Below are 15,472 nucleotides of genomic sequence, written 5' to 3' on the forward strand. Positions count from 1 at the left end.
GCTCTGAGTTTACGCCCCGGGCACACAGACCAGCCTCCCTGGAAGTGGGGATTGGTGTGCAATCAACATTTCCCGAGTGAAACCCACCTGCCTTGTTGGAAGGAGGGATGGTCCCCAGTGTGGACACCAGCGCAGCTGAGACCTCAGGCTCTGAGGAGATCTTGGAGCCCCTTTCAGGTATTGGAAGGTCGCTATAAGAAGACGAGAGAGGGACTGTTTACAAAGGCTTGAAGGAAGAATTTTTTCATCGTGAGAGTGGTGAGACACTGGAAGAGGTTATCCGGGGAAGCTGTGGCTGCCCCATCCCTGGAGGGGTTCCAGGCCAGGTTGGATGGGCCTTGGGCAGCCTGAGCCAGTGGGAGGTGTCCCTGCCCATGGCAGGGGGGTTGGAACTGGATGATCTTTAAGGTCCCTTCCAACCCAAACTATTCTATGATTCCAGTAGATGTGGAGTTTTGCCTTATATTTTTTCCCCCATCCTGTTTTGATGGTTGCGATTGCAACTTTGACCATTGCAAGGAAAAGTTCAATGCAAGGTCCCAGTGCTCCGAGTCCGTTCTTTGATAGGAGGGACTGTAGTTCTGCTGGGGTGCCTCGACCCCCCAGTTCTATGATGTTTCTCGCTGCACTACCTTGTTTCCACCTAGCTGATGCGTGTCCTAAATGGCATTTTTATGAATGCCTACCTCAGCAGAGAGAATTAACACACGTTAAGAGCAGATGAACTTTGTCAAATACAATTTCATGACAAAAAAATGGGAAGGAATTGATTTTGGAAGACAACCGAGTTGTAGTGTTAATTATAAATGACTGTATAGGCGTTTTGGGTGAAACTGCAGGCGTTATTGATTCATGCTGGTACGCACGCGGCTCTTCCACTATCTGCAGGAGTTCAGCAACGTGGAGGAGTTCAATAGTGCTCACGCAGGCAGTGTCCTTGGTGACTTTTTTTTCTTTCTTTGAAGATTTCTGCGAGGTTTGTGGGTCAACAAGCTGACCCGAGGCAGTTTGGAGAGGGAAAGAAAAAAAGATGGAACCCATCAAAAGCATTAAGGCTAAATGCTGGGGAGGGTATAAACAAACCGACAAACTCCAACAGGAAGAAAATGATACCAGACGGCAAAGGCGGGGGATAAGCGTGACTGTGAGGGCGTTTCTGGAGCTTGCTACTGAGACAGCGAATGACTTCAACAGCCAGCAAGGGGTTTGTCCTGCTGGTGCCCAGAGGAGCCGACCCGGGGCTGTGGTCTTCACCAGGGACTGGTGCAGGCATGGATGTGCTTCTGCAGAGCTGTGGCTGCGCTGTGTGCCCTGCCCATCCCCTCGACCCCTACTCCGGACCCTTTGACCCCTGGGTCACTCTTAAACTGTGTTGACACATAGCGACCTCCCAGTACCTGAAAGGGCTACGAGAAAGCTGCGGAGGGGCTGTTCACAAAGGCTTGTGGGGACAGGATGAGGGGGAATGGCTGTAAACTGGAGAGGGGCGGATTTAGACTGAACATAAGGAGGAATTTTTTCACTCTGAGGGTGGTGAGACACTGGAACAGGTTGTCCAGGGAAATCGTGGCTGCTCCATCCCTGGAGGTGTTCCAGGCCAGGTTGGATGGGACTTTGAGCACCCTCATCCAGTGGGAGGTGTCCCTGCCCATGGCAGAGGGGTTGGATCTGGATGGTCTTTAAGGTCCCTTCCAACCCAAACTATTCTATGATTCTATACAGAATCTCTAATAATGTTCTCTTTAGGAAATGGCATCTCCGTTGCCTGGTGTGGGTCTGGTGTGAGAGTCGTGGGGGTCCATAATCCACAGCTGAGTTCGAGAGGAGAAGGGGGGTTGTGACTGAAAGCCAGAAGAGGCCACGTCAGTGTCTGTCACTGGTGTTGTGCAGGCGGGCAGAGAAGTGCACACCTTGTAGCATCTTTAGGGTCCTCTGGAGCTGCACCCGAGGCAGTATCATCAGGCGACGCCCTGGTGTAGCACGTCATGACTGGAGAGGCAGAAAAGGGAACACACACATACAATTTTTCCAGCTATGGAGATGAGCAGGAAGTACATTCGATAGGTTTTGCCTGATTTTTGGATTAACGTTAACCTGAAGTTGTCTGGGTTAAGTAGCTTTATTCCTCAACCCATGTTACGAAGCAATTTCAGCTCAGTGTTTAATTTTCCATCTGTGCTCATTCTTAATATTTTATGCTAAGCTTCAGTATTTACTTAGGTCTCGGCCCCTTCCTCTCTGCAAAGCGATGAACGCTTTTTAATAAGAAGAGACTCGTAAGCTGCAGGAAATGGATTTTTGGTTTCGATGGCCCCTACGCCGTGTTTGGGGCCGTCAGCGAGCGCTCCTTTCCTTCTGCTCACGTTTCTCTGTCGAAACCTACAGCTCGAGTTACAAACCATGTTGCAGCTGAGGCAGCTGCGTTGTGCAGAGCAGCCAGATCCTCGCCCGAGCTTGGGGAAGGATGGATGGCGCATCTCCATCATCCCACAGCTGCAGCATCTCCCCTGGGTGCACAGTCACAGCTACGTCGGTCCTCCCTGCCGTCCTCAGGGTGGTGGCAGAGGGAGACTTTCCTTTCACATCGCTGAGTTACTGCACCTTCACTGTCTGCTCTTTTAAAGGTTGTGTTTTCCCTTGGAGGTGAGTTGCTGCCAACGCAATTACAGTCGGAGTCGTGCCGCTTGGCCCTGTTCTCGATAAGGTTGCACGTGGATGCCACGGGTCTGCGGGGAGCGGAGATGCTCTCTGGACAAAGGCTTTGCATTGAGCTTAACTACTCCCTGGGACGACACTCGCAGGAGCAGCGCCTCTCTTGAGAGGCTGCTGGAAGAGGATTCAATCTTTGCTTTCAGTTGGTTAAAAGCCAATTTTTTTCCTATGTGTGCACTTAAACTGACGTTTGCGTAGGAAAGCTGTGAATGCTGAAGGGTCATCTTCTGCCTTTGGTTGTGCAGTCAATGTGCTGACTGGTTCTCCAGAGACCCAGGTCCTGTTCTTGCTCCTGTTTGTCCTGGATGACTTTGTGCAAATCATAGGGTTGTTCTGTCCCCGTTTCCTGCTCGTCAGTGTGGTTAATGTTCCCGTACTACAAAAAGAAAACAAAGGTTAACTTAATTGTTTGAGGTAGTCAACTGTTGCGGTGATGGGGGTGATAAGTGCACAACGCGAAAGGCTGCTGACCAGCTGGTAAATACTGCCAGGGTGATTAATAACTTTGTTTTACTGCTGCATGCAAAATCTTGGCCATGCTTCACTTGAACAATGACTGCCATCAACCCTACGCAGCCTGTGTCCTGCAGTCAGGTTGTCTTGCTTGATGCACTTAGTCAGTCGCTTCTAATCACCGTTCATCAATTAACAAGATCAAACTGCTCAAGCCCCGATGCCGCTTTGCCGATGAATCAGAATCTCTTCTGCCATTTTTAAAGCCAAAACTTGAGCACGCAGCTAACTGTGGCTTGGAAAATGTTGAGATTAGACCGCGTCTCGGATCCTGGACCCCTCACCACAAGAAGGATGTTGGGGCTCTGGAGTGTGTCCAGAGAAGAGCAATGAAACTGGGGAGGGGGCTGGAGAACAAGGGTTACGAGGAGCGGCTGAGGGACCTGGAGTTGTTCAGCCTGGAGAAGAGGAGGCTGAGGGGAGACCTTATTGCTCACTACAACTACCTGAAAGGAGGTTGTAGAGAGGTGGGAGCTGGGCTCTTCTCCCAGGGGACAGAGGACAGGACAAGGGAATGGCCTCAAGCTGCACCAGGGGAGGCTCAGACTGGATATCAGGAAAAAAATGTTCACAGCAAGGGTCATCGAACCCTGGCAGAGGCTGCACAGGGAGATGGTGGAGTCCCCATCCCTGGGGACGTTTAAAAGACAGGCAGACGAAGTGCTCAGGGACATGGTTTAGTGGCAGATAGGAATGGTTGGACTCGATGATCCAAGAGTTCTTTTCCAACCTGGTGATTCTATGATTCTATGAGATCATTGTTGGTGAAGGAGCAGGTTCGGCAGTCTCGGAGCTGTGCCTCTGAGTCCCTCTGTTGAGGGGAAGGTGGTCCTGCTTAGGAGCTGCTGGAGGAAAACTCTTCTTGGCATGGTGCCTCTCTGAGGTTCTCCATGCATTACAGAGGTCTGAACTGCTGGGGAGGGAACGTTAAAGCTGTCCCATGCCAGCTGAGTAGGAAACCATGCATTTTTCAACTCCGCATCCTCAATTCTCCTTGCTCTCCCTGTGTCTCTCTCTGTGCGAGAGGATGTTGCCTTCTCCTCCCGATAGAGCCATCCGCTCTTGTCCGAGGAGCTGCTGCAGATGAGTCAGGAAGAGAAACTCTTCCCCTGGGTGCATCACGCCGGTTAATCTGCCAAGCTGCAGCACAAATCAATGTTGCTTGTTCTGCTCCGGTTTGATCGTGTGTGCATACAGTGTTATATCAAGGAGGGAACGCGTGCTCTCGCTGTCAGTGAAATGAATGCGACACGCCTGGTGAAGAGGGAGCAGCTTGTGTGGGCAGCGATGACAGAGCAGGAGAGAGGCAGCTAATGCCTGACCCATCCAGCTGCTTCTCTTTGGCTCGAGGAGGATGTATTATTGAATTTTATTATTTAATAACTAAGTTGCGGTAGTTCCAGAGGACGAGGAAGAGGGTAGCAAGTAGCGTATGAAAAAGGCAATGTCATTCTATAAATGGATGGCCGGATCTCTTGAGATCTGTCACATCCCCAGCGCAAAAAAACGAGCGCTGTGAAATAACCTCAACCAGCTGAGGACCAAGAAAAGCTCTCGTAGGATGAGGTGGAAGAGGGTGGGAGTTTATCTGAGAAAAAAGGGAGATGCACGTGTGATGCATCATGCGCTCTGGGGCGCTTTTGTTCTTCTGAAGCGTAAGGTTCAGGCAACCAAAGAACAAAATTAAGGAGGAAACTCAGGAGCTGAGCTGTGCCCAGGCTCCTTGTGGGATGCTCTCACGCGGAACTAGGCTGCCTTGTTTCTGGGTTTGAAACGCAAATTGAGGTGTTTCAGACTGTTTCAGGAGAAAAGACCTCAATGCTTCTTCAGAAAGACATGGATCTGGACATGGAGTGACTCCAGAGAAGGCCACACCAATGATCAAAGGCCTGGAACACCTCCTCTGTGAAGAGAGGCTGAGAGAGTTGAGGCTGTTCAGCTTGGAGAAGAGAAGACTTCCACGAGGACCTTATTGTGGCCTTTCAGTACTTACAGGGGGCTGGTAAGGAAGATGGAGAAAAACTTAGTAGCAGGGCCTGTAAGAATAGGACAAGGGGTCATGGTTTTAAGCCAAAAGAGGAGAAGATTGGACGGGATATTAAGAAATTTTTTTTTATGCTGATTATGGTGAAACATGGGTCCATGTTGCCCAGGGAGGTGGTGGTTGCCCCATCCCTGGAGGTGTTCAAGGCCAGGGATAGGGCTTGGAGCCTCTGATCCAGTGGAAGGTGTCCCTGCCCATGGCAAGGGTTGGAACTGGATGACCTTCATTGTCCATTCCAACCCCAACCGTTCTATGATTCTATGGTTATTAACCGATGTACCTCTGACAGACACTTGTAAACTTACTCCTCGCTGTTAGAAACTGGGGAGGAACAGCCTGAAAGACGTTTCTAATTGGAAACGTTCTATTTCCTGCGATGAGATGTCAAATGTATGTGACTGTCGGGCTCGGAGGAGCAGCGCAGTGTGCTCTGGGTTAGCGCTCAGGACCCATCAAGTTTGTAAACAAGATTGATTTTTCTGTTCCGCCTGACGGAGGGTGCGAGGAGGAATCTTGTGCCAGTGTTCCGACATCGATGCTGTAACGAGACAGGCTTCTCCCCGCAGGGAGGAATGAGTTGGAGCTGCCACAGATGGAGGCTGAAGTTGATGCGCAGCACTGAAGCCCCTGAGCCACTGTCCCCGTTCTCTCTTGGGGTGGTTTGTCCTCGTGTCCTCAAGTCCTCCAGGCTCTGGGAAGGGCTGGCTCCGTGGCTCTGTGTGCCCTGGCACTGGGTTCACTTCTGAAGAGCCTGGAGGAGATGCTTGAGTGTTTGGTGAAGTTCAAACCTTGTCCGCAGCATGCGAGTACTGTTGGATCTGGGAGTCTGATGGTTCTCTGCGTCTCTGGGGTGGGCGCAGTGTGTGTTGGGCTCATTGGTGGTGGCTTTCAGCAGAGACCTCTAGGTGCTCGTGCTCGGTTTCTCTGTTGAAATTTGGCGACCTCCTCCGTGCTCTCAGGCTTCCGCACTCTTGAAGGGACTGTGCACTGTGCATGTGGGGTGTTGGGATCTTTAATGGTCCACTGGAGGTATTTCTGCCCTATATTTTGATCAGTGCTGCCCAACTAAAGGAAAAAGTAAGCTGCATCTCCATTATTGGGCAGCCTGATCTAGGGGAACGTGTCCCTTCCCATGACAGGGAGATTGGAATTGGATGGTCTTTAAGGTCCCTTCCAACCCAAACTATTCTATGATTCTATTATTCTGTGATTCTACGATTCTACGATTCTATGAACATAACAGTAATTTTGGTTTGGTTTCTCAAATATGAAGAGGAAGCTGGAAATTTTGGGAGTAATTTAAATATTCGCCAGTTTTTCCAGTTTTATCTAGCACCCTGAGTAGGGAATGGTATTTACTATGCATCTTGGCTCCCTATCTTAATCTAGCTTCTCTATTGTGTTGTCAAGCCCGCGCTTGTAAAGGTTAGCTCCATCTGGTATGCAACATGCAAGCTGCAAGACAGGAAAGGTGAATACGGAACCACAAGCTCTCCCATCCCATACTGGCAGCAGCTGGTGCTGAGGCTTTGCAAGATTGAGGAGCAAATGTCACTACTTCTTCCTAGAAACACGAGGTTTCCTAGAAATCCCTCCTCCAGCCCCTCTCGGGAGAGGATGCTCCAGCGGTCCAGCAGGCATGGACAGCTGGTGAAGGTTTCCAAAGAGAGTGTGGATTATCTCAGCCGGTGCAAAGATTGTGAGCAGATCAGGTAGGTCAGAAACACCTTTGTGTCTGTGGTGCCCACTGAGAGGATCTTGATGTCCACCAGAGCCCACTGGTGAGGCTGTCCTTTGTGTCTGGGTGGCTGCAGCGTGTGCTGAAATGCTTTACCTTCTCCAGTTCAACTGGAAACCACAGCCAAGAGAAACCCAGGAATAATCAGCTAATTTGGGTTCCCTCGTTATTATTTTCTTTTTTAGCATTTTGGGGTTTTTTATTCTCCCTTTTAACAATCTGACTCTTCAGGTTTGCTATAGACATTAAACGCTGAGCCCACATCAGTTGGAAAGTTGCAATTTTCATTCCAGATAGAAGAAAGTCTCTTTTCATTGTTTGAACGTGGCTGGAATGGGTGTGAGGAGGGTAAATCTGTTGCCTTTCTGCAGGCTTTGTTTGCACTGAGTGACCCGACAGTGCAAGATCTGCTCTGGCAAGGAGAAGGGCTTTTAAGCAGCTCTTGAAAGGCTGTATCTGTTATATAAGGAGAGCAAAAATATCTCACGTGCCTCGTTGCTCCCAGCTCTGCTGAGCTGCTCTCAGCCGTGTGCCGGTGGCCGGGGGGCTGCAGGGACCACGGGGAGGACAATCTGGGCTACATCAGAAGAAGTGTGACCGGCAGGACGAGGGAGGGGATTCAACCCCTCTGCTCTTGTGAAAACTCAGCCCTGCATCCAGCTCTGGGCTCCTCAGCCCAGGAAGGACATGGAGCTGTTGGAACAGGTCCAGAGGCCATGGAGATGATCCAAGGGCTGGAGAATCTCCTGTATGAAGAGAGGCTGGGAGAGTTGGGGTTGTTCAGCCTGGAGAAGAGAAGGCTGCGGGGAGACCTTAGAGCAGCTTCCAGCGCTGAAAGAGGCTCCAGGAAAGCTGGGGAGGGGCTCTGGATCAGGGAAAGGATGAAAGGGAATGGTTTTCAGCTGAAAGAGGGGAGATTGAGATGAGATCATAGGAAGAAATGTTTTGCTGTGAGGGTGGGGAGGCCCTGGCCCAGGTTGCCCAGAGCAGTGGTGGCTGCCCCATCCCTGGAGGGGTTCAAGGCCAACTTGGGTGGGACTTTGAGCCCCTGGTCCAGTGGGGAGTGTCCCTGCCCATGGCAGGGGGTGAGACTGGATGGGTTTTGAGGTCTCTTCCAACCCAAACCATTCTATGATTCTGTGAAACGTCAGCCGTGGCGCCGCAGTCTCTCCCTGTGGGACACCAGTGAACATTGGCTTTCGAAAGACCTCGCGGTAGATGAAAAAAAACCCTTCTTCTTAGATGTTCACCCATCCTCAGCATCCCAGGGAAGGATCGTCTCCGCCCTGCGCTGTGTCGAGTGCTTTGTCCTCAGATCACAGCTGTAGCTGCCAGTTTTATATCACGCTAAAAATTAATGAACCCGAGTGCACTGGAATAATCTACTTGAAAAGGAACAGTCTCAGCAGCCAGCTCCTTAAAAATGATAAGAGAGGGAGCTGCGTTAGTGGAGCTGTTCATCTAGGAATGTTACAAGTGATTAAGTTTAAATATTCAGCGACCTGATGAAAGGATAAGCAGGCAGGAGCACCTCACCGAGAAGATGAAGAAGCCAAGTGAAGCATGAGTGCTTCTGTTTGGCTTGAAATCCTGCTGAGATAAACTCTTGGCCCCGACGGGGGTGACCCTTCATCACAGAGGAGCTGCCAACCCTGGGGACAGGACCTGGCACGGGGCATGCTTGTCCCAGCGCCTTCAGACACTCAGCAATTGCAGTTTGTTTGAAGGCTGCTTCGTTTTCAGGTGTTGGAGGGTCCAACTGAAGCTGTTGCGAACTGCTTTCTGGAGTTTTGCAGCCTTGCTTTGTTGTTTTGTAAGGTAATAAGTCTGTCACGGAGAACAAGCTTCTGGGTGTCCTGCCAGGGGTATTGCTGCTTGTAGTAAACATAAGGCAAATCCTTGACCAGCATGTGAATTACTTGTTTGTTGTGTTTCAAAGGTACTTTTCAAAGGACGAGGGAAGCCTGTGTCTGACCTATAAAAGCAAATTTATACTACTGTTGTTCAACTTGAGTACGTACCTCACTGCCCACAGTGACTGCTGCATAATCCGCAGTGATAAAGCCGTAGCCGCCGGTGACATGGCCCTGTGGCTTGGCTTTGTATATGAAACTGGTGACTGATGAGGTCTCCAACTCCTCCATTTCAATATTTCTCTCTCTTTGGGGTTGTTGTTGAGTCTCGTTGTGGCTCCCGTGTCATTTCTGCTCTGCTCACCTGACTTGAAACCCTAAGCCATGTGTTTTCCACATCCTGCACTGTTCTGCAGCCACCTCGTCCCCCACGTCGCTCAGAACCTCCAGCTTCCTTCATGTGTCGCTCCAGCTGATGTCTGATCATTCCTCCAGCCCCTTGAAAGAGTCCCACAAAGAGTTGGCTCAGCGCCACGGCACCCAAGTGTCCCTTCTAGGTCAAACCAAAGGCACAGCACTCTTGGTGCCACGATCGTGTAGGGAATGTCGCTTGGAGGGTGATATCTGCTGGCCACTAACAGGCAAAGGATGTCCCAGGAAATGGGGAAATGCAGTCATCAAATCCCCCATTCACCATGCGGTGTTCTTTCCGTAACTCCCTCTCTTTGTCTTTCCAGCTTGTCTTCCTGGATTTTACAAGCTTTCCCACCGTCTCTCTCTCTGCTCACCTTGCCCTGAGCACAGCTTCACGCATGAAGAAGCCTCCACGTTCTGTTCGTGCCAGAAGAACTACTCCAGGTCCCCGTCAGACCCACCATCTGCCTCCTGCACACGTACGTCTCGCTGAAACCGCGGCTCTTTGGAAAGTGAGGATACAGGGATCCAGACATTGCATCTGTCCTGCGGTGCAGAGCCAGGCAGGGACCTGGGAGGTTGTCCAAGCTGTCCCCCTTCTCTCACAGGGTTCTGGTCCAGGGGGAGCTGCGCTGGGCACCTTCGTCTGTGGTGGGAAGGGGATGGAGGGACTGTCCGTACACCATGGAGCTCACAGGTTGAGGCTGCAGTCTGATAGACAGACGTGCAGCTGGGCTTGCAGCCTCCCTGGTAAAACCAAGGCACAGTCATTTAGTCAATATAGTGCACAGATTTTAATTGAATGGCCTCTAGTTAATTGGATTGGACCTCAGCTACATCAGTGATGGATGCCATAGAGCTGCCCGCGCAGCAATGAGAAACCCTCCTGCTTTGCCCAAGAGCCGCGCAGCGTGGAACCAGTGACAGAGCCCCTGGACTCCTCGGAGCTGAACCCTGGGGAGGCGCTGAGTCCATCCGGGCACTTCTCACATACAGTGTGAGCTGTGACTTGCTGTGTGTAAGGAAGCCCTCTGGCAGCACCTCCATCCAGTGTCCCCACCGTGTGCATCAGGGTGTTCATGTCCCTTTGCTCTGCCACTCTCAGAGGACCCATAGCTTCACCCTCCTCCCCGGGCAGCACCCAGCTGTCCTATCACCCATGCACTGACCCTCTTCTGCTTCCTACAAGAAAGCTGGAGAGTTCATAAAGGCTTGTGGTGATAGGGCGAGGGGGAATGGGTGTAAACTGGAGAGGGGCAGATTTAGACTTGATATAAGGAGGAATTTCTTCCCCATGAGAGTAGTGAGACCCTGGAACAGGTTATCCAGGGAAGTTGTGGCTGCCCCATCCCTGGAGGGGTTCCAGGCCAGGTTGGATGGGCCTTGGGCAGCCTCATCCAGTGGGAGATGTCCCTGCCCGTAGCGGGGGGTTGGAACTGGATGATCTTTAAGGTCCCTTCCAACCCAAACTGTTCTATGATTCTATGATTCTATGATTCTAGGTCCACCCTCTGCCCCGAGGAACCTGATCTACAGCCTGCGACAGTCCTCGTTGGTCCTGGAGTGGAGTGCCCCTGCTGACGCAGGTGGCCGGAGTGACCTGACCTACAGCCTTTGGTGCGGCCGGTGCCCGGCGACTCTGCGGGGACGCTGCGAGCAGTGCGGCAGTGGCATCGGCTTCGTCCCGCAGCAGACAGGGCTTGTGGACCGGACCGTCACCCTGGTGAATCTGTTGCCTCATGTCAACTACACCATCCGTGTGGCGGCAGTCAACGGCGTCTCGGGCGTCAGCCCGCTCTCGGGGCAGCAGTACGCCGAGGTCAACGTCTCCACCGGCTTTGCAGGTACAGCTGCCGCATAACGCATGCGATTGGTGTCTCGTCCCTGTTGCACCAAGACGATGTTGCCTGTGCTGTTTTATGCTCATGTGTCACCTCTGGGGTGGATGGGTCTGCTCGGTGGCTGTGTCTGTGGCTTTGGTGATGGGAGGATGCAGTGTCTGGAGTGGCGTGGGCACCATCCACAGGCGGTGCCTGGATTCCTCTTGTTTTGCCGTGCCGGCAGGGACGTGGTGCTCAGCGGTTGTGGGCAGCACAGGCAGGAGGGAAGATGGACCTTCTATATGAAGACAGGCTGAGAGAGTTGGGGTTGTTCAGCTGGAGAAGAGAAGGCTCAGAGGAGACCTTATAGTGACCTTCCAGTGCCTGAAGGGGCTCCAGGAAAGCTGGAGAGGGGCTGTTCATAAAGGCTTGTGGGGATAGGATGAGGGGGAATGGGTATAAACTGGAGAGGGGCAGATTTAGACTGGACGTAAGGAGGAATTTCTTGACAATGAGAGTGGGGAGGCCCTGGCCCAGGTTGCCCAGGGAAGTCGTGGCTGCCCCATCCCTGGAGGTGTTCAAGGCCAGGTTGGATGGGGCTTGGAGCCCCTGATCCAGTGGGAGGTGTCCCTGCCCATGGCAGAGGGGTTGGAACTGGATGATCTTTAAGGTCCCTTCCAACCCAAACTGTTCTATGACTCTGTGGAGACCAACCTGCAACACTCCTGGGGGTTTCGGAGGTGAGGAGCTGGCTCTGCCGGAGGAGCCCTGGCCCCGTAGTCTCTCATGGTGCTGTGCTGGCTCACAGCCGGGTGACAGCCTGGGCACTGCAGGGACGAGTCTGCTCTGTCATCCTGCTGCCATTTCAATTTATAAATCACAACAAAGTACCTTGAAAGAAGCAACATTTTCAGCCCATTCACAAAAAAGACACTCCTTAAAATAGATAGTTCACTGATTGGCTGTTCTTTGGAAACAAAAACTTCAATTTCATTTTTTCTATTCTGGTCTGTGGCACAGTTTCTTACTCTTAAGTGTCCTCTTCCACCTCACATTTCATATTTCTGCTCCCTTCCTTGAAGGGAAGCACCCAACCTGCCCTTCCAGAGGGGTTTGATCCCTTCTCAACTGTTAACTGTGCCAAAGGAAAATCATTGCTGGCTTGTCGTGTCCTTGTCTGTTCCTCTGCGGTTACGTTATTAATTTGCATGAAGACCCTTTGCCAAGCCACAGTTAATGGAGACGGATGATCCTCACGTACCTCTTGGCAGGAATTGGCCAACAATTTCATCTGAAGATATTAAACTTTGATCCTGTTATAAATAATTTTCCCACCACTTGATCAAATGTTTTCGCGCCTGTTGTTGCTTTCTCTTCCCCTCTATAACAATTCCAGTGAATGCGTTGGGGTGGATGCTGTGCCGCAGACTGCTCTTCGGTGGAAGTGTCATTCCTCATTAGGATCTTTGCTGTTCGAGGATGGATTTAGCTCTGGGGAGATCTTCTGTCTCCTGAGCACAGGCTATTCCTGAGCCAAAGTAAAAGCTAGGGAGGAGTGAGCTTAACAAGGTCTAATAATGTGTTGGGCTGACGGTTGGACTGGAGCATCTCAGAAGTCTTTTCCAGCCTTAATGATTCTATGATTCTAACAATGAGATGTTCCTCCAGAGGCTCCCGCCTGGGCGAGGCAGAGGGAATAGTGCTCAGGAGCTGCCTCTGTGCCTGGAGCTTTGGGGCTGAGCTGGGGACAAGAGGCCGGGGAAGGGCAGCGAGGTCCCCGTAGGGCATGAAGCAACAAGTCCATCATCCCAACCCATGCCTTAGCCGTTCGCCTGTTTAACTCAGCTTTTCTTCTGGGTAAGTGGGAATCTCAGCCCCTTAGTCAACACTGCGTATTCCTGAAGGAACTGAAATTCGCATAAAGAATATGGCATAATTAATCTTGTAATCTGTTCAAAATCAGTGTCTCTTGTTGAGCTGTCAAAGCTCCGGATGCAGATGATGGCTCGGAATTAGCTGAGCAGCTGAGGGTAAGGAAGCTTCTTGAAACATTTAAATTGTTTGGTGCCGGAGGTGTCCCCTCCAGTGGCCAGGCCGGGCTGGAGCTGCTCCTTTCCAGGTGCCCTGGTGGCCCAGTTCCTCTGGCTTTGGCACTGTGGGCAAGAAGTGACAGTGGTGGTCAATCTGCAGTTAACCTGTTGGCAAAGACGGTCATGGAATCACAGAATCATAGAATGGGTTGGGTTGGAAGGGACCTCAAAGCCCATCCAGATCCACCTGCTGCCATGGGCAGGGACACCTCCCACTGGATCCAGTTGCTCCAAGCCCCATCCAACCTGGCCTTGGACATCTTCAAGGATGGGGCAGCCACCGCTGCTCTGGGCAACCTCTTCCAGGGCCTCCCCACCCTCATAGCAGAACATTTCTTCCTAAGATCTCATCTCAATCTCCCCTACTTCACCTGAAAAGCATTCCCTCTCATCCTACCTCTGCCCTCCCTGATCCAGAGCCCCTCCCCAGCTTTCCTGGAGCTCAACCTGGAAGCCCATCAGAAGTGCCGGATGGGGGCAGAGATCAGGAGAAAGGGAGACTTCAGGGCTGTCTGAAGCAGTGTTGACTTCCTTGGCAGCTGCGATGTGCTGCTCTCCGAAGTCATTCGCAGCAGCGGGGAAGCTCTGGCTGCAGGTACACAAACCCAGAGGAAAAATTAAACAGAGAAACAAGACCTTATTTAGCTGTCAGATCCCCACTCCTCTAAATATAGCCCTGAGTGCAGCTTTCGCGCTGCCCTTCCCCTTCAGGAGTGACACGAGCGAGTTAGCAGTTGTTCATTGTATTTGCAAGGGAAAAAGAAAAGATGCTATTTAGTCTGCGGGAGGCAAAATTAATACTGTGTTTTTTCTAATCTGGCCTCAGCGTGGGACTAAATAAAAGTGTTTGAGGAGAGAGCGGAGCTGTTTACCTGCAGGAGTAGAGCTGCATTAGCTATGTAAATGTACACTCCGGGACGATGTCATTTATATTCCCTGCAGGGATTGGTTCCTATCTTAAAGGGCTTTTAAATCTGTTGCAGATTAATAATGCAGCTGGTGCTGAAATGCGTTCTCCTTTTTGAGACTGTGGAGAAGCGGTTTGTGCTGAATTAGGTCCTCTGAAGGAGATTTCTCTGCTGGTCGTGGGGGCAGCGACACCAGCCTGGCTGCAGGGTGCGAGGGTTTGTGTTTGCCAGGTCTTTGCTCCCTCCTGCAGGGAGAACCAGACCTAGGAGAGCTGCGTGGTGACTGATGAGGCTGCTCTCAGGTTTGGAAAGGAAGATCCTGGAGCAGGAGTTGCCTGGGATGTGTTTTCTGTGCTAGGATGTTCATAGCTAGTGATAAGATTGGCTCTCGTGGCATGAGCAGTGCCACCTTGCAGGGTGGCAGAGGCGTTTGCGGGTGATGGCAAGTCCTGTCCATCCTAATGTCGCCCACTCCGTATGGTTAAGGTTGGAAAAGACCTCTAAGATCATCTGCTCCAACCATCAACACAACCCCACCGTGCGTGCTAAACCATGCCCCAAAGCACCACATCTACGTGCTTTTTCAATCCCTCCAGGGATGGAGACTCCACCACTGCCCTGGGCAGCCTTTTCTGGGGCTTCACCACTCAGTAAAGATTTTTTGCCTAATATCCAGTCTAAACCTGATGCAACTTGAGGTCATTTTTTCTCATCCTAGTCGCTAGTTGGGAGAAGAGATCAACACTCATCTCATCACAACCTCCTTTCAGGTAGTAGGAGGGAGCGGTGGACCTCATGATGGACAAGTCATGCTCTGCTGGTGTGTGCAGAGCATCTGCTCAGCTCCAAGAAGGTGTGGAGAGTGCCTTCCTGGAGAAAGCTAGGGCTGGACACAGGGACCTGATTCCCACCCTATGGCCTGCAGAGACTCTTGGTTCAACTTTGTCTTCAAGGATGTGCTGTTATCCCTCCCCGACCCCTTCTGGCGTTGGGCGCCGCAGGCTGTTCCATGGAGGCACACGCTGCCCACAGCTGGTTTTATGCCTTTTTTGCTGCTCCATCGGTTAATTAAGAGGAGCAACCCCCCCCTATGATGGAATGGAGTTGATAAAATCAGGCAGAGTGGTGAATAATTTAATGTTTGCTTTTGCAGAACAGAGGCGACGTTAGGAGAGCTTAAAATATTGATGGGAAACACATCTTTTTTTTTTCACAGCGTGAGATGCTTTATAGTCTGTGTGGTTTTCTTTAATCCGTTTTAAACATGTTCGAGGCATGTGCCATGGGTTCTGCTCTACAGCCCGTCGCTAAGTGAGTGTGATTTTTCCTGATGGCTTTGTTAACAGTCAGGACCACTTGTTCAGGTCTCTCAAGTCTCTT

At 51.3% G+C, this 15,472-nt stretch overlaps 1 protein-coding gene across 1 annotated transcript in view; it reads left to right on the forward strand.

Moving 5' to 3' along the window:
* EPHA10 (EPH receptor A10) overlaps positions 1-15,472 on the forward strand; it is a 54,883-nt gene that overhangs the window by 15,442 nt on the left and 23,969 nt on the right. The window contains exons 4-5 of the mRNA XM_054086511.1: positions 9,598-9,753; positions 10,777-11,118. Of these exons, the coding sequence (XP_053942486.1) occupies positions 9,598-9,753; positions 10,777-11,118 (498 nt within the window). The remainder of the gene's footprint in view (positions 1-9,597; positions 9,754-10,776; positions 11,119-15,472) is intronic.

Source organism: Cuculus canorus, chromosome 22 (genome assembly GCF_017976375.1).
Source record: "Cuculus canorus isolate bCucCan1 chromosome 22, bCucCan1.pri, whole genome shotgun sequence".
In the NCBI taxonomy this organism is placed as follows: Eukaryota; Metazoa; Chordata; class Aves; order Cuculiformes; family Cuculidae; genus Cuculus; species Cuculus canorus.